The following is a 23,913-nucleotide window of genomic DNA, read 5'->3' on the forward strand; positions in this document are numbered from 1 at the left end:
CACAGTGCACTTATAGGTCCTAATTATGTTCAGAATGGATTAACCATGTACCAATGTCTATGAGAAATTCAAAAAAAAGAAATATTTCTAGACCCCCTACAGAATTGTAGGGCTCCCTAGAGTGCTTCAGCCACAAATGGCACTTAAAATCGGCAAATTTTGACCCCTAATAACTTTAGGTATAATGTACACCAGATATGAGTTTCTAGTCTTTTGCATCTGAAAGAATGCAGTCTAACGTTAATAGGAACATAAGATTTGTTTTGTATTTTTTGTGTTTTGATACTAAGTTGGCTTTCAAAAATGCCAATTTTGACTAACATACAGAGTTAGGGGTACAAAATGCCAATTTTAATATGCCCTTTTTTCTATTTTTGATCACTAATTATATTCAGAATGGATTAACCATGCGCCAATATTTATGAGCAATACAAAAGAAAATAAATTTTTAGACCCCCTTCATAATTTTAGGCCCCACCGAGGAGAGCGTGGCCTACATGTAGCGGTTAAGGCATAGGACTGTGAACCCAAGGGTCAAGGGTTCGAATCCCAGGTCCGGCTCTTTGTGTCCTTGAGCAAGACACTTCACTCTACTTGCTTAGTGCTTCGGAGGGCACTTTAGGCTGTCGGTCCCGTGTACATGCATATTTTCTCACATTAATGTAGTGTGCACGTTAGAGAACGTCACAGGCTATTCGAAAAGAGCAGGGGATCATCCCGGTCATGTTGACTGTACTTCAAAATACACTCATCTACTCTAGGTTCCAGAGTAAAAAATAAGTACAGCTTGTCTGTACGCAGTGCGACAATACTCATACATATGAGGGAGGCACTTATAAGGAAGAAGAAGAAGAAGATTCAGCCACAAATGGCGCTTAAAATCAGCAAATTTTGACCCCTAATAACTTTAGGTGTACACAAGATAAGAATTTCTAGTCTTTTGCATCTGAAAGAATGCAGTCTAACGTTACCAGGAACATAAGATTTGTTTTGTATTTTTTGTGTTTTGATACTAAGTTGACACTTTCAAAAATGCCATTTTTTGACTAACATACAGGTTAGGGGCACATAATGCCAATTTTAATATGCCATTTTTCTTTTTTTTGACACTAATTATATTCAGAATGGATTACCCATGTGCCAATGTCTATGAGCACATTGAGCAGTACGAAAGAAGAGAAATTTCTAGACCTCCTACAGAATTTTAGCCCCCCCAAGTGGTTCAGCCACAAATGGTGCTTAAAATCGGCAAATTTTGACCCTAATAACTTTAGGTGTACACCAGATATGAATTTCTAGTCTTTTGCATCTGAAAGAATGTAGTCTAATGTTACTAGCAACATAAAATTTGTTTTGTATTTTTTGTGTTTTGATACTAAGTTGACGCTTTCAAAAATGCCAATTTTTGACCAACGTACAGGTTACGGGTACAAAATGCCAATTTTTAAATGCCTTTTTTTTTTCTATTTTTGATCATTCTATAGCAAATTGTTTTATTTACAATGTTATTTCAAGTTATTCTTGAGTCAAATGATAAGAAAAAACTCATTTCTAATTCTCTATACGGATTTTCAAGAGGGTCAAAATGGTGCTTCCTGGCCTGGCAACGATGCACTTGCAAATTACAGGTAATGGTACAAAATACCCATTTCACTGTGCTAATGTTTCAAGTTTTTTTAGTATTATTGCAATTTCTTTACTTTCTTTCTCTACTTACTTACGTAAAGAAAAGATGTCAGAATAAATAAGAAAATTGCAATACAACTGTAAAACAGAGAAAAAAGAGCACACTGATATCATGGAAATGGGCACATCGAACATAACCTGTACTTTGCATGTGCATCGTTTCCAGGAAGTGCCTTTTGACACCCTTAAAATCCATACAGAGGATTTAAAGTAGTTATTTCTTATTATTTGACTCAAGAGCAACTTGAAATAATCAGGATAAAGACAATTTGCTATAAAATGTTCAAAAATATTTCAAAAAGTCACACTAAAATTTGAATTTTGTACCCGTATCCTGTACGCTACATGTAGGCAAAAATGACTATTTTTGAAAGCATCAACTTAATGTCAAAACACAAAAATTACAAAACAAATCTTATGTTCCTAGTAACGTTAGACTGCATTCTTTCAGATGCAAAAGACTAGAAATTCATATCTGGTGTACACCTAAAGTTATTAGGGGTCAAAATTTCCTTATTTTAAGCGCCATTTGAGGCTGAACCACTTTAGGGGGGCCTAAAATTCTGTATTATTTATTTTCTTTTGTATTGCTCATAGACATTGGCACATGCTTAATCCATTCTAAATATAATTAGGACCTATAAGTGCACTGTGACATTATCATGGGTCCTTCAAAATCAAAAATAATTTGATTGAACAGTACAAAGTGCTGATTTTGACCCCCCCTGAAATCCAAACGAAATTCAGAAATCTATCTTTTTTGGCATTAGGCATATCAGGCACAACCAGTGAGTGACAACATTCACCAAGAGGATCACAACTGATTCAATTAAGGGCAGAGTAATGGGAGAGAACATGGAACTTTTCGAGCTTCATTATTTCTGAATTGTATGTCCAAAGTATATAAAACTATACATTTTGGAAAGGAAATGAGTCAAGGAATCCCATGGTGACGTCAGATTTGTTCAAAAAACCCAAGTTTTTGAAAAAATCACAAAAATTCACTTTTTTACCCCAATTTTTTTGTGTGACAACTTAGAAAAAAATTCGTTCGGAGTAAAACAAATTCAGTTAGCTTTTCATGAAGAAGAGACATGAACTTAGGGATGGTTTTTTTAATTTTTTGAAACTAGTCTCCATTTTTCGAAATATTGAAAAAAACATGTGAAAAAAGCCATTTTGTCACTCTATTAAGCTAAAAATTGCACATAATGGTGTATATTTTTGTTTAAAACAAATATTTTGAAAAAATGAAAAAACCTTCCCTAGACTTTGATGTACTCAAAAGGATAGTGCAACAAGTTTACCCTTTGCTTGCATATTTTTCGAGTTATCTTGTCACCAAAATCGCGCAATATTGTCAAAAGTGAACTCTGAGAAATAGACGTTTTAGTAAAAAAATGTCAAAATTATGCACAAAACGTCCTTAAATTTTAAAACGGTAAGACTTTCACACTTGTAAAAGCTGTATCTGGTGCATGGTCTAAATATGCATCATTTTACACCAATGAATCTATAATCTCTGCTTTCAGTGCGCCAAAATTCAAAATAATTAAAAAATCTTAGTGGCATTTTGACTGTAAATTGTTGTTTTGTTTACACCGCATTTGACGGCGTTAACAACATACCGAATGCGTCTTGACTGCGTTGGACATACGCACAGAGTTGCGCTTGGCGTCACTTTGACGCGAATCGTATGCAGTAATCACAATATTTCGCATTCGCGCATTTCTGACTCATTATTTCCGCCAATTTACTAAGCTGTCTTGAGCCATGTGACTTTTTAGAGTTGAAAAGAGTGAAATAAATCAAGCAAAAATACGAATAAATATTAGCGAGTTGTATTTTATCAGTTTCAAGTGAAAGAATACATCTTAGTGTTGATAAATATCAAAAAATCTCAAATTCGGTCGTGGACGAATGTGTCTTCCATTACTCTGGCCTTAAGAAGAAAATGCCCCTCAAAGAGAGCACTTTGTCATTTGGACACCTTAAATTCCCAATTTTGGTCAAGATCGCCATGAACTTTGACGGCCCGTCATTCGCAAACGAAATGGAATTTGAATTTTTTTCTTGTGACCTCACCTAGGGATCCATGAAAAGTACCTTTGAGCCAAAGGAAAGCAAAATCCAAGAGGGTGGGTGTACACTCAGTCTGTTTCGGCATGGACTGCATGACCCAAATACACACCCAGTTTTTGCCCACATGGCCTATACTTTGTACACAAATCTTAAATTTACACACCCAGTTTTTTGAATTTACACACCCAAACCTTCAAATCCTGCCTAAGACCCTGCTAAGGAACACCGGAAATTGTATATATCGAATAACATCCGTTGCAAAAAATGTGGTCAATGTCACCGCTGACTGATCGAAAAACAACAGCAACATACATTGTAGGCCTACTCCAGCATCGAATGTGTAACTATCGTGTGCAAATTTGATCGAAGCCAGAGTGAGTTAGTTTTTAATTAATTTGACTTTAGAGAACAAATTAAAAAATTAAAAATATGCAAGAGTCATGACTCATGTCAGTGAAATCTTAAAAAAATGAAATGAATTACATAAAATGAAATGAATTTTAAAAAATAAATCATATTTGCAATCTGGTGTGTGTATCTGTATCTGTATCTGTAGGTATACTATACAACACTCCCAATGCTGGAGCCAGGCGTATAGGGTAGTGTGCGCATACGGGGTGAAAAGTTAGTCTTGGCGAAGGTGCTGAAGCACAGCTTCCTTGAAACTTGTTGGCTCAGTTATCTGCGTAATAGAATACGGCAAGTTGTTCCAGTCTTTGACTGTTTTTGGCAGGTAGGAATACTTGTGGCAGTCTTTGGTGCTGGTTATTATTTGATAGGCTGCTGGATGTGTATGCCGCGATTGACGTGGGTTTGGTCTGAGCAAGTGATCCACCGGCAGAGCCAGGAGGCCCTCTCTGGCTTTCTGAAGTATTGTCAGTCTGTTTGCATGGCGCCTGTTTTGAAGGGTGTCCCAACCCAAGTCTTTGATGAGGTTTGTGATGCTCGTTTTCCTGTCATAGGTATTTGTGGTGAACCTTGCAGCTCTTTTTTGGATTTTTTCCAATTTATTTATGAGATCTTTTTGGTGTGGGTCCCACACTGCGTTAGAATACTCAAGTATTGGTCTAACGAGTGACATGTATGCAGTTTGTTTGAGTGGTTTGGGGCAGGAATGTAAATTTAGCCTAATGAAGCCTAGGGATCTGTTAGCAGATGATGTTATGTTGCTTATGTGTTTTGACCATGAAAGATTGTTAGATATGTTGACGCCAAGATATGGGTGGTTGTCTGTTTCCTCCAGTATGCATTCTCCGATCTTGTAACTGTACATTTTGGGATTTCTGACATGAGTCACCCTCATAACAAAACACTTTTTAATGTTGAAATTCATTTGCCAGTCTTTTTGCCACTTCTCTAGAGTGTTTAAGTCATCTTGGAGAAGGATATGATCGATGTCATTCACAATTTGGCGGTAGAAGAGGCAGTCGTCTGCAAAAAGTCTGACTTCTGAATTTAGATTATTTGGGAGGTCATTAATGTATGCTAAAAATAACAACGGGCCTAGCACTGCGTGCCCTGAGGGGACGCCAGAACCAACATCTGCCCAGGTCGAGTGTTCTCCACCGACAACGACTCTCTGTTCACGGTGCTTCAGGAAATTTGAAATCCATGCGAGTAAATTATTTGAATACCATATGAATGAAGTTTTAAAAGAAGACGGTTGTGGGGGACGGTATCGAAGGCTTTCGAAAAGTCCATGATGATCATATCTGTTTGGGATTTCTTATTTAATGAAGTGGCTAGGTCGTTAACGGTAAGGATAAGTTGGGACTCGCATGAATGTTTGTTTCTGAAACCAAATTGTTTGTCTGTTAGGATGGAGTGATTGTCAAAGTGGGTCATGATATGTGAATGGATGATGTGCTCAAGAACTTTGCTACAAATGGCGGTAAGGGACACTGGACGATAGTTGGAGGCATCAGAACGGTCACCTTTTTTAAATATGGGAGAAATATTTGCACGCAGCCAGGATGATGGTATCTCGCCAGTGTCTAAGGATTTCTGGAAAAGCGGTAGTAAGGGCCGGGATATCTCCTCAGCAGCAACCTTAAGAACTCTGGCAGAGACACCATCAGGGCCTGAAGCTTTGTGTGGGTTAAGACCAGAAAGAAGCTTACAAGCGCCTTCGGGTTGAAATTTTGAAATCTGGGACAGGTGGAAATGAACTGGGAGGTAGTTGGGGTAAAAAGTCTTTCTCCTGTGTGAATACTGAGGCAAATTGAGCATTGAGAATGTTTGCTTTGGTGATGTTATCAGACTCAAGCTTGCCTTTACTTTTCAGCGTGGGGATTCCAGTTGAATCGTTTTTCAGGCATTTGATGTGAGACCAGAATTTTTTACTGTGTGAATGTGTTTGCAACATTCACGATATTGCATGCCCTATTGCATGATCTGATCATGATGAAATTGTGAAATCTTGACAAACCAAAATGGTCATTTGATTTCATGATCATGAAAGACATGATGATTTCATGGTCATGCATGCATGATACATTCAAACATATAATATTTACACATTGCAATTTGCATGATTGATTGACGGTGCAAAATTAGACCGGTAAAAGCTTACCAACTGAGCTTTACTCTGTCTTTACCACGCGCCTCCAAAATTATGGATATTTTAAATATGTTACAGGGAACCGGAATATTCGCAATTTGTAGAAAATACTCCTCAGCAAATGTTGTATTTCCCTGTAAAAATCTAACTCCGTCACTTCTCGTTGTTCATGTTGTTTAGGTTTTTCCCGTTCTTTATTGACCTTTGACACTGTGACCGCTCAACCCGAGTGAATGTAAAAGTAATCCAGTTTACCTACAGTCAGGATTTACATCGAAAATAGATTTGTAGAAATAAATTGATACCAATTTTTAAAAATGTCAATAAAATTCTTTTATTTGATTTAAAAACGTATTGAAAATGTTATATTAATAAATATAGACATCCAATTTTATAATTGATATTTAAATTGTTTTAACCGATGGTAATTTGAACTGGTTCAAAAGATCAAAATTCCGTAAACCCCCGTTAAGCTCAGTGTCTGGCATTTCACCCTGATCACCGACGTTCACCGTGCATAGCTAATTTTTACAATGGCGGATAGTGTAGAAAATACGAGTGATGAAAAACCTGCAAAAGTCAGGTTACCTGAAGCTAAGAAAGGTATTTTGAAGTCACCTGGACACTATGATGATCCTGCTAATCGACCAGAGTAAGTACCGTGACATGCATGCATGGGTACATCAACTTTCAAGCATTTTTTTTAAATCACTGCACTGGAGTCTGGACTGGAGTCTGGACATCTATATAGTGGGAATTCCAGTCTCAGTCTGTCCTCAGTCACTGTCATCATGTCATGACTGTCACAGTAATCTGATCACTGACTGCACTAGTCTAGTCCTGCAACATCATGAACATAGACCCTATAGCTAAAATAATAATTTCTCGATCATGAGAGTATGAATGTACTGTGTGCGCTGTGTAATGACACGTACACGTACGCGCGATTGATTGTGCACGCACACATGATGCACAGGAAATGCAGCGCTACCCAGAGCCATATGAAAGCGTGTGTGGTAGGCGTTGCCGTTGTACGCCGACGCAATTGTCATTGCGTGCCTATTGAGCTCTCATGATCGAGAAACTATTATTTTAGCTATAGTACATGATTACAAGCAAAACTTCAGTTTATTGAAGATAAAATGTGCCGACCTTAAAAGATTGAACAATGTTTAAGAATGCCGCTATTCTATTGATTGAAATAATGCACTTATTGTTCAGCTCCTCTATGCATGGAGATATTTTCCATGGCAGCTTGTTCGAGCATAATTCTCTAATTAATGCAAAACACGAATGCGATTGCGAGGGCATCCATGAGCAAATTCGTGGCTAGTGTTTCTCGAGCAAGTGGCAGCATGATCATACTTGAGGTTCACCAAATAAACTGGTGGTTTTGAGGTCTTATATTTTTTGTTGTACAGTATGTCAACTAAATCGCTTAAATTTTCAGGATGATCTTATTTCATGTTGTTATAAGCAAATATTATGTTCCAGATATTAACGCTAGTTAATAATACATTAAGAAAAAGCGCCTTAAAATTGTACTTTCTGTTAATTAGTACTGGTATTCCTTTTTGGACTTAAACTTTTTAACATGTTGATGTTCTAATCTAGCAGCCCTATAAAAACCATGACACTCGGATTTGAAAGCCTTAGGCCCTTCACAATTAATTCTTAGTTTCCTGTTTCAAGTTTGAAAATAAAGGACGAGGCGACTTTTAATTATTAATTATTAATTATCTATTATTTTCTTTATTTTGAAAATGTGGTCGTGACTATTATCAACAGTCCATTTGGTTATTTTGACTAAGACTACGGATTTAATTATTTTACCTTTATAATTGATTTTTTACATTAATATTAGTAGGGGACCCTACAATGTTCTTGTTTTATATTCATAATCAAAGTTGAGATGATCAAAAACAGATATTAGCAAATAAAAGTAATTACAAAGTCAATTAAAAGATGAAAATACCTAAATAAAAATAAAATAATTAAATATTTTTCCATTCTTGATTTTGGACGCGCGAGGGAAACAGGAAACTAAGGATCAATTGTAATTGGCCTTATCTTTGGAATGGAGTGTCCGATTAAGATTATTTAAATGCCAAAATGTTTCTTTCATCAATTCCCAGTCAATAAGTTAGGTTTGAATCAATTTAAAAGTAGGCCTACTGCAATTTTTAGTGGAAATGCCTACTAATATTTTTTTTTTTTTTTTTTTTTTTTTGCCTGGGACGGTGTGTTAGGCAGGCTACCATCAGAGCTCTGACTTTCTTTGCTGAATTTCACTGTTTTTGAAAATGGATTGACACCGAACTGTCTCAGAGAATCACTATTCATCTATACTTTGCAGTGTTTGAAAGTGCAACTCTCAGACTTGTATCATTTTGGTGCTTTTTTCATCTACTTTTTGTGATTATTCTGGACAAGTTATAATATCCAAATTCTGCAGTCTTGTCATAGTTGGACATAGTGGTATTCAGCTTTGACTGAACCAAACCAATCAATTCAGCTTTATATCATCTCAACTGTCAACAATGAGATATTGATCCTGTGACCATGCTACTGACCAAAGTACTGCTTGTGTTGGCCTTGATAGGCTTATGCATGAGCGAACACCATGTTACTGCATTGGAATCTACTGCTAGTTCTTGTGATTTCTATGGTCGAACTGTATGGAAACATAGTCATTTTCTGAAATCCAGAGTTCTTTATTATAACACATCTGCAACCTTTCAAGAGGAGATTCTCAAATCTGGAGACATTTGCCCCAACCCTGGCCCAGAACCCTCGGCCCTTGGTAAACTTGCCAGAAAACCTGTGTATAAATCTAAAACCCCATGCACTGTTTGTGGCAAAGGCATTACTGCACGTAGCAAAGCCATCAGCTGCGATTTATGTATTAACTGGACCCACAGTCGCTGCACTGGTACAATGTCTGATCAAGATTACATTCGACTAGTTCAAGAACAGTCCTCCTTCTCTTATATATGTGTCTTCTGTTCGATCCAGAGCTTACCTTTTTATAACTGTGGCGATGACGAGTGTGAATTTGAACCAGAGACATTTGAGGATATGACATGTGCTTTAGATCTCCCACCTATCGCTGAAGTTGACTTTAGCTGCCTAAACCGCAAAGGATTGAACTTCATTCATTTGAACACTAGATCATTATTTCCTAAACTTTCAGAAATTAAGATAATAACACAACAAACTAATATCGCTATAATGTCATTTTCAGAAACTTGGTTGGATGAAACATTTACAGACTCGGAAATTAACATTGACGGATATATTCCTGTTCGCAAAGATCGTAACCGTGAGGGAGGGGGGGGTTTGCATATATATGTGAGGTCTGATATTGCTTTTAACACACGTGATGACCTTGAGGTTGACGGTCTGGAAGGGGTCTGGATAGATATCTTACTACCTAAATCAAAACCTATTTTAATAGGTTGTATCTACAGACCACCCGATCAGACAGATTTTGTTGAACTCTTTGATCATGTTCTCTCGTTATGTGTTACCCAAGAAACATACATCTTGGGAGATACCAATTTCAATCTCCTTGATCCGGCTATACCTAATCCTAAGACAAAAAAATACCTTCACACCTGCAAATCTACTGGCTTTAAGCAACTTATCAAGGAGGTTACCAGAGTTGGTCGCACACGGTCAGGGTCGCTATCATCAACCTTAATCGACCACATTCTTTGTAGCGACACCACAAAAGTTTGTCAAAGTGGGGTAATACCCATTGGTTTAAGCGATCACTTTTGATTTTTTGCTCAAGGAAAGGTGTGAAGAATGTTTTCTCTTGTCATAACACTGTAAATCTAAGGTCCATGAAAAACTACAATGTCGATATGTACACTAGCCTTCTTGATAATGCTGACTGGTCCTCTGTCCTTACCAGTAACTGTGTCAACACAGCCTGGTCTAATTTTAGATCAATTCTGACTGGCATTATTGACAATGTTGCCCCAAGAAAGACGGTTCGCATTAAACAACGTACAGAGCCATGGATGACTTCCAGTATTCTTGAACAAATTAGGATGAGGGACAAAACCAGTCAACTTATCAAGAAAGGCAACCATGAAGTTTCTTTCACCGACTTAGCATTTCTCCGAAATTCCATTCAGAGAGAAATTAAGAAGGCAAAGGCAAACTACTTTAAAAGTAAACTTGAGGAAAATATGGGAGAACCCAAAAAACTTTGGATGCACCTGAAAAATCTGGGTTATAGTTCTAAATCTAAATCCAAAGGGAAAATTGTTTTAAATGTTGATGGGGAATTACAATCAGATACCCTTTCTGTCTGTAATCATGTTAACAGTTTCTTCACTACTGTGGCTGATGCTTTGACAAACAAATTACCGCAAGTGAGTAACGATTTTGGGGTGGGGTCTGATTCTTTTGAGAGGTTTTACTTGAGTAATGATGTGTCCAGCTCTGAGTTTGATCTTAGGTGTGTTGATGAAGATTATATTTTTGATGAGCTATCCAGCCTTGACATTCACAAAGCTGTTGGCCTGGATGATATTGCACCGAAATTTTTGAGAGATGGTGCAGAACACCTTTCTCCTCTAATTACTCACATAGTGAACCTCTCCATTGAATCCAGTACTGTTCCCCAGGATCTAAAAATTGCCAAGGTTATCCCACTTTTCAAAAAGAACAGCCGCTTGGAAGTTGGTAACTATAGGCCTGTCAGTTTGTTGAGTACAGTTTCAAAAGTTTTAGAAAAGTGTATCTATGTTCAATTGGAGCAATATTTAAGCTCTAAAAACTTAATTTACCAGTTTCAATCAGGCTTCCGCCCTGGCTACTCTACAGAAACTTGTCTGATCTTTTAACAGATTACATTAGGTCTCAACTTGACAAGGGTAATTATGTTGGCATGCTTCTTTTGGACGTGCAAAAAGCTTTTGACAGCGTCAATCACAACATTCTTTGTTACAAACTTGAGGCCATGGGCATCAAATCCGATTGGTTTAAATCATATCTTTCTAACAGGCAGCAACTTGTCAGTGTTGACGGCATTCAATCTAATCTTATGCAGCTCTCCTGTGGAGTTCCACAGGGGAGCCTGCTTGGGCCGCTGCTTTATCTTTGCTATAGCAACGACATGGCTATGTCGGTAAAAAACAAGCTGCTCCTGTATGCCGACGATAGTGTTATTATATCTTCAGACACAAACCCGGATGTGATTGCCCATGATCTTAGCTTAGATTTGAAATCCTGTAACAACTGGCTCATCAACAACAAATTATCCTTGCATGTTGGTAAAACCAAACTGATTTTATTTGGCTCACGTAGAAAGCTTAAAAAAGCATCCAACTTTCACATTTCATACAATGATCATACCATTCAACCAGCTCCCTGCATAAAATATCTTGGGGTGTCACTTGGCCAACACCTCTCTGGAGAAGTTATGGTCGATTCTCTCATTAAGAAAGCTACTGGTCGGCTCAAATTTTTATACAGACATTCTCAATTTTTCAACCAAAAGCTTCATAAAAATCTCTGCTCTGCATTACTGCAGTGTCATCTTGATTATTGTTGCACCTCATGGTATACTGGTTTGTCCAAAATTTATCAGCACAAACTTCAAGTTATTCAAAACAAGATGATTCGTTTTATTTTGAACCTAGCTCCCAGAGATCATGTTGGTCAGGTAGAATTTGACTTAGTTAAACTTCTAGATATCCAAAACAGGGCTAGGCAGCTGAGACTCAACCACATGTATAATATTTTCCATTCACAGGGCCCTTCTTATCTTACCCAGTTTTTTACCAAAATTTCTGATATTCATTCTCATGCCACTAGGTCAAGCTCTTGGAATTTTCATGTCCCAAGAGTTGGTTCAAATACCAAAAAATCCTTTTTCTACCATGCAACTCTTGATTGGAATAACCTACCTTCGCATATCAAATCCATTCTGGACAAATGTACTTATAAACATGCTATGAAAAAATACCTGGCTAGAGTTGCTATGACCCATGAGTCTGCTGAATTTGTGTAGCTTACTCCTTTAGGTCCCCGCCTTTGTTTTATCTTATTGTTTCACACGCTCCCAGGCATCTTTTTGTTCTTTTTGTTGGACCCCATTGGAATTAAGTCTACACAGGAAGCTAGACTTTATGGGTCATCCTGGCAATTCGGCATTTTGGTGTCTTTTTGGTGTGCAGCTTTTCAATGTGTTAAATTTTTGTATGTTTCATTGTACTATTTTATGTCGCTTTTGCCAAATAAATATGAATGAATGAATGAATTATGTAGTCAAAATAAGCTGAAATTGGATGAATACACTTGAAGTTGAATGTTGGATCAGTCAATAGGCCCTACAATTACAATAGATAGAGGTACTTGACTCAAGAGGGTACTCATATGAAGTGGATGGAATCAATTTGGCTTGGATTAGGCCTATTACTTTGAGCTTTTTTGGAGTGGTTCAGTTAGGGCTGCTTGATTTTTAAAAATCACAGTTTTAAATTGTCCCATTTTATGTATTTTTTTAAATCACAGAATCTTTTTTTTGCATCTTATATGAGCGACAATTTGTTTGATTTTTATTCATAAATTGGAATTTCAATTGTGTTGAGCAACTTTGGTTGACTTCTACTTTTACTACAGTAGCAGATGTTATGTGGTGACTGGTGATACTGATACTGATAGGGAGAAAAAAATATCTGATTTAAATTTTAAAAATCTGTCAGCAACCATGGGTTCAGCTTGCAGGCTTGGATAAAATGTATAAATTCCCAGATTACCATATTTCCCAGGAATAATCAGTGGCGTGCGCAAAGGGGAGGGGGGGGGTCAGGGGGGCCATGGCCCCCCACTTTTGTTGGTCATTAGGGGAACTGAACAACCTGCCCCCACTCTCAATGTGCTGCGCACGCCACTGGGAATAATAAGATTCCTGATTCAGGCCTGTCAGCTTCTTTTGGTCCTATAGCTTTTGAGTGTTTTGGGCCTACTTTTTTTCAACAACTGGAGTTTTCATCATAAAAAGATCAATTGAAGCAAAGAAACATTTCTAAACATTATTTAGGGAGTGATACTTCCATAGCATATTCCTTAAACCCTTGCATTAAGCTAAAAGATTGTGCCGAGCCAGCTCGCCCTAATTGCATACCATAGTATAATTAGCAGGCACCCAACTTGGGCTGGCTACAACCCTGAACATGATGTATTGTGATCAAATCGGCCTATAAATTGTTGGTGGTGCTGGACAAAATATTTTTTACAGAAAATCTCTGAATGGGCTTTTAATTAAATTCTGCACTTACTCTTAAATTGCCCCTTAATTTTAATTAAATATCAACTTTTTAGTGGCATTTTCTTTGCTTTATAACAAAATATTTTTATTTTGACTCTGAGGAAGTCAAAATGTAAAATGAATTTTTGACCAAATTAGTTACTAAAACTAAAAGTGTTGATAAATCAACCCTTTCCGTTTTCCAACCTTGACCCAGCGGAAAATGAACCTTGCTCATCCTGTTAGGATGTAACTTTTTGTTGACAATACTACCCCTGTGTGTGCTGTGTTTATGGAATGACCGCACAGACACCTGGATACACCAGTGCCATTTAGTTGCATGTACATGGACCCAGAACCAGATAATTTTTGTACTTGGTCAGCCTTAAGGGATCTAAAATGAGCGTTTATTGCGTATCGACAGTATTTTTTGTGGGACATGAGAGCACCTCAGACCTATCGAATTACATTCTGAATACGAAGCATGTCTTTCTGATATCAAATAATTTTCATTTTTTGAAAATCACAATATAATACAAATTTTATGACAAATTATAAAAATTGGATATTTGTCAAATTTTTGATATATTACAGTCCTCGAAGTAAATTATATAAATCGAATCTTCATATTGAAGATATGGATTTTTTCCCCAAAAGACCTAATTTTTTTTGGTGTTTTGGGAAAAAATCCATATCTTCAATCTGAAAGGTCAAAATTTTCAATTGATCGAGGCATTTCATCCCACCTACATGTACATACACTTTTTAAAAGTATAAATCATCAGATTTATAAAGTTTACTTCAAGTACTGTTAAATATCAAAAATATCAATTTTTAATGATTTGCCATAAATGTGTATTAAATTGTGAATTTCAAAAAATCTAAATTATTTGATATCAGAATGACATTCTTCGTATTCAGAATGCAATTCGATATGTCTGATGTGCTCTAATGTCCCACAATAAATAATGTCCAAACGTTCATACCCCAGCCCTTAAGAGTACATTCTTCAGTTTAAATGACATTTTAAAGTAAATTATTTTGCAGGGAAATATAACCAGAGGCCCCTCAAAATGTGGAACTTTTCATGCATTCTTTAGCTAGCAGGTCTTAGCAAAATTACCTGGCTCCCCTTGCAATTGCTAGCATGAACTTTTTTCTCTGATTTTGGAAAATTTTTGATTAAAATTTGGGTATGATAATATTTACATTCAATTTTTCCCCTTGATGCAATATCCCTTTAAGTCACCAAGAAACTCGTCAGTTAGGCCGTATAAAATTAATGTTTTGGTTCTCGTCCAGAGGATTTTCATGAATTGATGAGGGAGGGAGGGTTTTTTTTTTTTTTTTTTTTCAATGTAAAATTAGCATTGTCAGTAGTTTTCGGTCTTTCCAGCATAAAATTAATTAGTTTTTTTTTTTTTTTTTTTTTTCAAATGTGAGATTCTGAGGGATAAACCCCCTAGAGTACCACAAAAAGACTTGGAAGTGATGCTTGTTCTCTAATAAACTTATTTATATGAAGATTTCATAAATCAATCCAAAGTCTAAAAAAATTGAAAAATTCTAAAAAAAAAAAAAAAATCTGACAAATCCCAGAAATTGAGGAGGGAGGGGACGAGAACAAAATATTAATTTAACACGGCCTTATATTCATCCTTGCTGAATGTATATTTCAGAATAATCCAAAATTATCAAGTTATTGAACAGCAAGGATGAATATAACTGACGAGTTTCTTTTTGTGCCTGGGTCATTATTTCTCAATTCACCCAATGGGAAACACCTCACCCCTTCAAATTTGTTCAAAATTGGTATACAGGGTGATTTTGGGTGGCAAAGCTCAAATTTCAAATTTTAGCTTAATCGGATGATATGGTTTTAAGCGCTATGCCCGCCCATTTTCGTGATTTGGTGAAAAATGGCGGCGCCTCAATATTATGTGACCATATCTCCATAACTGTAGGTCCTACTGAGCTGAAATTGGTGTCATTTTTTAGCTTATCTCTCAGAGAATCCAAATCTGCTTTTATTTAGTATGTAGGAGTAAGAGAAAAAATATGACCTTCTTTTCTGCACTTTGACCTTGAATTTGACCTTGTTGCCCACGTGACCGCGAGGCGAATTTGCATTGGAATTATACCCCCATATGTTGTCTACAAAATATCAAAAAATTGGAGGGGTAATATTTTTTGTTTTCTTGCTAGGCTTTCACAAAGCAAGCATGTAGGTGAAAACACATGTATTTAATGCATGTACATACATAGGCCTACATGTATACAATTTTGACCTATATTATAATAGTATCATGTGTACAGTATACTGAGCCTACATGCAAAATTGCAGTTTTTCAACCCCATGCTTGCTTTATGAAAGCCTAGCAAGAAAACAAAAAATATTACTCCTCCAATTTTTTTTTATTATGTAGACAACATATGGAGGTGTAATTCCAGCGCAAATTCGCATTGCGGTCACGTGGGCAACAAGGTCAAATTCAAGGTCAAAGTACAGAAAAAAGGTCATATTTTTTCTTCCTCCTACACACTAAATGATAGTAGATTTGGATTCTTTGAGAGATTAGCTAAAAAATGACACCAATTTCAGCTCAGTAGGACCTACTGTTACGGAGATGTGCTGTGACAATATTGATGTGCGCCATTTTCAATGAAATCACAAAAATGGGCGGGCATAGCGTGAAAACCGTGACGTCCGATTAAGCTAAAATTTGAAATTTGAGCTTCAGCCAAAATCACCCTGTATACCAATTTTGAACAAAATTGAAGGGGGTGAGGTGTAAAATCATATTTTTTTTGGGTGATTTGAGAAATAATGACCCGCCTGGTGTATATTTGACCTAATTAGCACCATCCCATAAGAACCACCCCCTACAATAACCACCCCTACGAGAACCACCCCTATATAGTTTTTTGAGTGATAACTGTCAACACGCCCCTTTTGAATGCACCTTTTAATTCTATCAAATGTCTGAATAAAATTACCTACTACAACTTTCAGTTTAGGATTATGATGATTTTCACTTGATTATACCATGCATTGTATTTTGAATGTTTTAATGTTTATTACAATATAAATTCCCATTTATAGTTTTCATTTCATAATTTTACCAAGCGCCGCTGAAAATTACTGGCTTAAGCACCTGTGGTGTTAAATAGGTTGTACTTGTGTACATTGTACAAGTATATAGATGCAATAAAAAATTAACTTTACACTACCTTGTCACAAATCTTAGAGAATCCACACAATGTGCCATTTTAGATGTGTGTAAACTATAATTTACCATAGACCCTGCTTCCAGGGTCTGTGCGTTTACACATCTTTCTTGTGGGCACATTATTATGGTTGAGTGGCGGGAACCGAACCCGGGGGATCACTCAAATATGACCGTGTACGCATGCGTGACCAATTTATTTTCAAACACCCCCTAAACGAGTTTTACCCTACCAGCAAATTTAGCCCCTAAATAAAGTAATATAATATAGAATTTACCCCTAATGAGTTTTGGGCTAATAAAAATGCAACAAATGTACCCTTTTTGAATTCGTAATTTACCAAAAATTTGAAAAGGTACCCTAAACAAGTTGTTCAGTTTCAGAAACTTATTCTTGAAAATCAGTGTTTTTTAGACCCTAAATACGTCACGCCCGTAACTTGCCTTGCCTAAAAAAACACCCCTTTTTACTATTTTTTTTGGTCACGCATGCGTACAGACCATTTATGTGATTGCCCTCGAACGAACGCAAGCATTCACCACACTGTGTTCATTCAATTGCCTTTCCGAGTGTATTTATAATATTAGATTTTGATACTATGCACATTACACTTTATTATGCAGGGAAGGGATAAAATGGGATGAAATGAACATTCTACAGACGTTCCATCCTCCTGGTAAAGATTATGGACACATGAAGGTAGATGAACCAGACACTCCATACAACAAGATGATAGAGGGCGATGATGATGAAATGTTATGTGAGGCTGAAAAAAACAAAGAAGTTAATGCAGATGTACTTAGCAAAAAGTAAGTTGGCATTGAAAGCAACAACAGGGCCTAGATTTTGTCTTAGTTTGCGAGAATCAAAATCCATCATAGTCACTGTACTTAATGTATGATACAATGAGAGAAGTTGATTCTCGCAACCAAATCTTACGAGAATTATTACGATAATTGATTTTGTGATTCTCATCGAAATCTAGCCCCTGAACAACTATTAGAAATTTATACAGAGAGCCCCAACCCTAATCTAAATCTAAATCTTCTACTAATCTCAACACCAAACTGATAATTTTGACCTATGTTTATCCTATCCTTATTATATTCGCTGTCGTAGTGCACATTAGAATATGGCCGTTGCTAGGTCAACTGGATCCGCTTCTTTGTTACGAACCAGTACTGATCGAAATGATCACAACACAAAGCCTATGGCATATCAAATTTCGGAACAGGTGTATGGGCCCAGGCTTGGAGCAGTAACCAATGGTTACTAACGTGCACTACGACAGCGAATTTTCATCCTACCCTAAACCCAACCTTAATTCTAATCAAAACTTAGAGATGACATATATCCCCACCTAGGTTTCATTATCATTGAGGTAAAGGACTTTTTATTTTTTCGGAGAAGAGCAGGTAAGGCAACTACTTGATTATATTTCTACATGTTCATACTACATACTGTGAAATTTTTAGAAAATTCGCACGAGTCCGTTTTTTTATGCCTCCACCGCGAGGCATACTGTTTTTGCAATGTCCGTGCTTCCGTGCTTCCGTGCTTCCGTCCTTCCGTGCTTCCGTCCGGATGCCATATCTCAGGCATGGATGGGCGGATTGACTTCAGATTTTCAGGATAGGTGGGTCATGGTCAAAAACTCTGGCTACTTTTTTTTGGGTGAGGTTCAAGGTCGTATACCGAGGTAAAAGGTCATTTGAGGTCAGGGGGCTCATTTTCCTTATTTACCTCTTTTCTCAGAGACTAGGGGTCGCATGTTCCTCAAACTTGGTGGGTGGGTGCATCTTGACCCCAGGCAGAACAAGTTTGTATTGGTTAGTGGGTCAAGGTCACCTGAGGTCATGCAGGGGTCATTTGAGGTCAAATTAGCAAAAACTGTCATATGGCCATGAAACTTGGTAGGTATAGTCAACATTTAGAGCCGAATTTTTGGAAGGTCATTTGGGGTCACCCAGGGGTCATCTGAGGTCAAGTTAGTAAAAACTGTCGTATGGGAATGAAACTTGGTGGGTACAGTCAACATTTAGAGCCAAATTTTTGGAAGGTCATTTTGGGGTCACCAGGGGTCATCTGAGGTCAAATTAGTAAAAACTATCTTATGGGCATGAAACTTGGTGGGTACAGTCAACATTTAGAGCCAAATTTTTGGGAGGTCATTTTGGGGTCACCAGGGTTATTTGAGGTCAAATTAGTAAAAACTGTCATACGTACATGAAACTTGGTGGGTACAGTCAACATTTAGAGCCAAATATTTGGAAGGTCATTTTGGGGTCATCCGGGGTCACCCAGCTTTGTATCAACTTGTGAGTACGTGCCACATCACTCCCTTTGGTGGAGGCATCACGGTCGACGCTTTGCGTCGAAAACCGCGACATCCGAGAACCGCGGTCCATCTAGTTTAAATCCCATTTTTGTTCCTAAAATGGGGGTTATAGCGCCCTCAACAGGCACTCTCTCCATAGGGCTACATGTACAGACCAGTTCTAGACAAATGGCCCTAAAATAAAACGGATTCGTGCGAATGTCCTCAAATTGTGCATATGATGTAGATTTAACATCTGGAATGTAATGCAAGTGATGTCGTTGCTGCTCTTCTAAATTCATTTTTAAAATGTCCGCCCCAGACCAAGGTGTATGATAGGTACCAAGTTTAGTGGGAAAAATTTGACAAGTGTGTTCCAGAAAATCTGAAAATAAGATATTATTGAAACAATAAGTTAGAAGAAGACCTTTTGTTTTGTTGCACAATGATTGTGTTGCATACAAAGTTGCAATTTTGTTTAATTTTTTCATGTTAATTTTATTTGAAGGTTAGAAACAGATACTGCCCAAAAAAGATGGTGGGATAATGAACCAGGTGAGGAGGAATCCAGTGAAGAAGAAGAGGAGCACCTAACAGCAGAAGAACAAGGTTAGTCAACAGGCCAAGCTGGGATTAACTATTGCAGGTGGCTACTGTCGACTGCAGACGACAAGTTCCAAGTTTTCTTTAAATGTTAAAAAATTTCAGAATTGTAAATTGCCATGACCATATTTGGGATCAGCATGAAATATGCATTAATATGTGTACAAACAAGCCTGGTATTCGTTCAGTGGTGTGTACAAACAAGCCCGGTCGGTATTGTTTCAGCAGCACTTAAGATAGCTCTTGATATTTTGAGAAAATACACTCTTTAAAGTTGTCTAGTTTTGCTCTCGCAATAATTCTGTCATTTAGTACAGGGGTGCCATCATACAATGTGCATTGTACATACATGGTGTAACGTTTGCATGTTTTGCATGAACTTCCAAGTAATTATCCACTCTGGAGACTACACACAATAAGCCATTTACTTATAACTAAGTTGGATGATAGAATTATGATCACCTCTTGAGCTATATCAAGTTATTTGCATATGATAATTTGCATATTTTGACCGAACTTCTAGTATTGTAATCTACTCTGCAGCTTACACACAATGTCCAATAAACTTGGTTGGGCATAGCATTATTTTCATTATATGAATATATAATTATTAACGACCTTATTTGCATATTCTTTGTCACATTTACCTTTGTAGTGGTGGCCATCTTAATTACGAACCGAGTAATTCTCATTTAAAGCCATAATGTACGATCTTATAATATGAAATTGGTTAATTTTTTTAAACCATAATTGTATAATTGTAATGTTTACATATGTCCCAACTTGCACGGGAATGGAATCAGCCAAATTTGTTGTGTTTGTAGGTCAACAGAGCAAAGTTCGACATAATGTCATAATTCAAGAATTATGACATTATATCCTCTATAGAACTGCGTGTTAAACGGCCAAAATAACCAGAAGGGTTTCTTTCCCTTTACCTTGTTATTTCAGCTCAAAATGGACAGAAACCCTTCCCGATAATTAGCAATATTAGCATTATTTCAGCATTTTGAGTATGTAATAACAAATTTAAAATTGGAAGGAAATTGTACTTTAAGGCCAAGGGATTAACTTTTATTTCCCTATTTTATTTTTTAGAAAAACTAGCTGAATTTAAAGAGAAAAGGAAACACCATTACAATGAAGCTTACAACATGCAACTTGCCAAGCAACTCATAGAACAAGAACTGGCTGAACTTGACGATGAAGAATCAAACCCTGCCGGTGCAAAAGACTCTGATGATAAAGGGGCAAATGGGGCAACGATCTCCGTCCCCGAGTCGACAGCTGAGAAGACAACAGAAGAAGACATGCAGCACTGACGACTCTCATATTATTGTGTGGTCCCATTGTGTTTGTTAACCAGTATCATTGTCCTTGATGTGAGTCTAATGTTAATTTAACACACATGTGAGAAGGTAGTCTTGAGATAAGTCTTACTGTGTAAAGGTAGTACTTGTTGTAATACCCCCCTTGTGTAAAAAAATAGTAAGCCTTTTTACAGTAATGAACTGCACTATATCGAGTTCATTGCCAAGTTTAATACTGAGACATCTTTACGGCAAAAAGCTACTATATTTAATCCATTAATCACATTGTAGAAGGCAGGAGCATCAGATGTTAGCTCTATCTCGAGCAAATCCCACTATATCCTACACCCTAGGTGCCCTCCTTAGGGTACTAGGGTACCCACACCTACACCACTCCTGCAGGGTTAGGGTTATGTAGTGGGTAAGGAATCATGTTTAAAGGAGAAAAGAAATTCCTAATGGATGTTGAGGAGTACTGCCTGGACTGTTTACATATCATTGTTCATAAATTTCCGTGTGCTGTAAATTACACTTGGATAACACGCTGATGGTATATATTATATACTTGCACTCATTCCTGGGTAAACATGAATGAAGGCATGTTTTACCTGAGCACTGTAGATTTGCTAGTGCCCGTACATGTTACTAGTAAGGCTAGAAAGAAACATATATTGTTAAAAACTGTTTAGCCAATTCATTGCCTTGGGATGTGTTCCAAATTCAGCGGTGTTGGTAAACCTTGCTTTTGAGGTAGGATTAGGATTGGGCAGGATTAGGCAATTCCTAAATGTCTCTGTCCCTCCAAATTGTGAAAATAACTGTATGCGAAAATTACCAGTTAAATACAGTACATAAATAGTAATGCCATAGTTTTATGCAGTATGTGCCCCCTGTTTGAGGCAAAACTAGAGAAATTGAGGAATTCTGATTCAAGTGATAGAAGATGCCCTGGGGTGCTGAATTGGACCCCACCCCATCCTGGAAGAACGATTGTAAAAGAATGGGTTAAATTTACCCATTGTGTTTCTGGTCACATGTGTAACAACTAGGAAAGGACTTGAGTGGAACTGGGGCAAAAAGGGTGTTTTGCAAATTTTCTGCAACAAATTTTTGTACATTTTCATCATGGCCGGCTTGGCTGCATCATAGAAGCTTAGTGGAAACAAAGTCTGCAATTGCTACAAAGTATGCCAAAGACTATTTAGACCATAAGCATGATATGCCATGTCAATGCAGTGTTAGGTTCCTTTCAAGTAACACTCAAAGAAAAACACCCAAATTCTTGAAATTTGGGTGCTTTATCTGAAACCCATAGTATTGGGAAGAGGATCGGCTGACCAGTGTAGTGTAATAATTCCACTGGAGTTCAAGAGTTAAGGTTGAAATGTAATGATATCAATGCAATTCATTTTGTAATAATATTAATAAAGCATTAGCTGCATGCTTTTTAAAACCATTTGAATCCTTACATATCCTGCAAAGATGCAGAAAGCATTTCATAGTAGAGCCTGAAACCTAACATGTGGTATTCCATGAAGAGAAGGTCTTCCTTTTGTGTGTAGGAACAGGTTTGTAGCTAGAGAAATTTTAGTGCCAGGTGGTATTTGAGGTAATTTTTTGTGAGATTGACAATTTTATTGACAATTGCCTAAATTTGGCCAAATTTTATGTGATTTTGCCATTTTTGACACTGCTGGGTACTAGAGCTTATAAATTATTTATCAGTGGCGGGCTCTGAATCTGAGTGCCGGGCTCTGCCGCCCGCCGTAGCTACATCCCTGAATAGGAATGCACATGTTCAACCAGTTGAGGGATATTCCAGGGACGTATCCACAAACCAACGCCCAGGATGCTGGATTTAATTCGGGTGCTGAATATCTAGGAACCGTTTGAAATTAACAAACGGGCAAACAATAGGTTTTGACTGTTTCAAATGTGTTTTCAAAGCATCATGATGTTGCAGTTATCCATTAAAACTTGATCTTAAATAACGTCACCCTCATAACAAAAAGTCATAATTACCGTAACCACCCGGGTATAACTCCACCTTCTGATATGAGCCCACCACCTATTTTTGAAGTGAAATCTGCCATCTAGGGGGTGGGCTTAAGCCCGAGTGGTTACGGTACATGTTTCTCATTTGCAATTTTGATTTTCTGAGTAATAAACCCATAATGAATCAAATTTCCAGCCTCATTCTTCATTAACTTGTGGAATACATGTATTCCACAAGTTAATGAAGAATGGGGCTGGAAATTTGATTCATTATGGGTTTATTACTCAGAAAATCAAAATTGCAAATGAGAAACATGTAATTATGACTTGGGCAGTTTTGTTATGAGGGTGACGATAATAATATTAAATGTTTGAATATGCACAGACCACAGGGATGGGTGCTGGCGCTCCTCCACACCATTGCTGGATACGCCTTTGTATTCCTAATCTCATTCATACTATTCATGATGTGAAAGAACTAATAGGAGCTGGGAATGGAACAGTGTCAGTGGTGGCACCAGGAATTTTTTTCCAGGGGGGGGGCATTGAGGGGCAAAGTGAATTTCAGGGGGGGCAAAAGGTGAATTTTTTTGTAATTTTGGGTTTTTACTGGGGGGCAACAGGGGGAACAAGAGTTTTGACTGGGGACATTTGCCCCCCCCCCACCCCCGTGATGCAACCACTGGACAGTGTGCTCCATGCAATGAATTATGATATAATTGTTATGCACATATGCACCACTTGTAATAATTATGCATTTATAGTGTATTTTTGTGTACTTGTAGTATTGGCTAGGTCATTTAATTGCAGGTGAGAGCTTTTGAGGTCACCAATGCAATTTGGGCCATTGATTTTGAGATTTTGA

General features: G+C 37.3%; 1 protein-coding gene across 1 annotated transcript; it reads left to right on the top strand.

The window, feature by feature from the left end:
* The first annotated feature begins 6,819 nt into the window (after window positions 1-6,819).
* On the top strand, window positions 6,820-21,800 carry LOC140165888 (protein phosphatase inhibitor 2-like). Its single transcript, XM_072189234.1, has 4 exons — window positions 6,820-6,980; window positions 17,447-17,632; window positions 19,649-19,749; window positions 20,842-21,800. The coding sequence occupies exons 1-4, from the start codon at window positions 6,862-6,864 to the stop codon at window positions 21,063-21,065; spliced, it is 630 nt and encodes a 209-aa protein (XP_072045335.1). The 5' UTR covers window positions 6,820-6,861; the 3' UTR covers window positions 21,066-21,800.
* Window positions 21,801-23,913: the final 2,113 nt, after the last annotated feature.

This window comes from Amphiura filiformis, chromosome 12 (genome assembly GCF_039555335.1).
Source record: "Amphiura filiformis chromosome 12, Afil_fr2py, whole genome shotgun sequence".
Lineage (NCBI taxonomy): Eukaryota > Metazoa > Echinodermata > Ophiuroidea > Amphilepidida > Amphiuridae > Amphiura > Amphiura filiformis.

Excerpts from the sequence above, each read along its gene's own strand:
- LOC140165888 (XM_072189234.1), top strand. The coding sequence starts at position 6,862 with ATGGCGGATAGTGTAGAAAATACGAGTGATGAAAAACCTGCAAAAGTC. Across the intron at positions 6,981-17,446 it reads GATCCTGCTAATCGACCAGA|GGAAGGGATAAAATGGGATG; the intron begins GTAAGTACCGTG and ends TTTATTATGCAG. Across the intron at positions 17,633-19,648 it reads GCAGATGTACTTAGCAAAAA|GTTAGAAACAGATACTGCCC; the intron begins GTAAGTTGGCAT and ends TTTTATTTGAAG.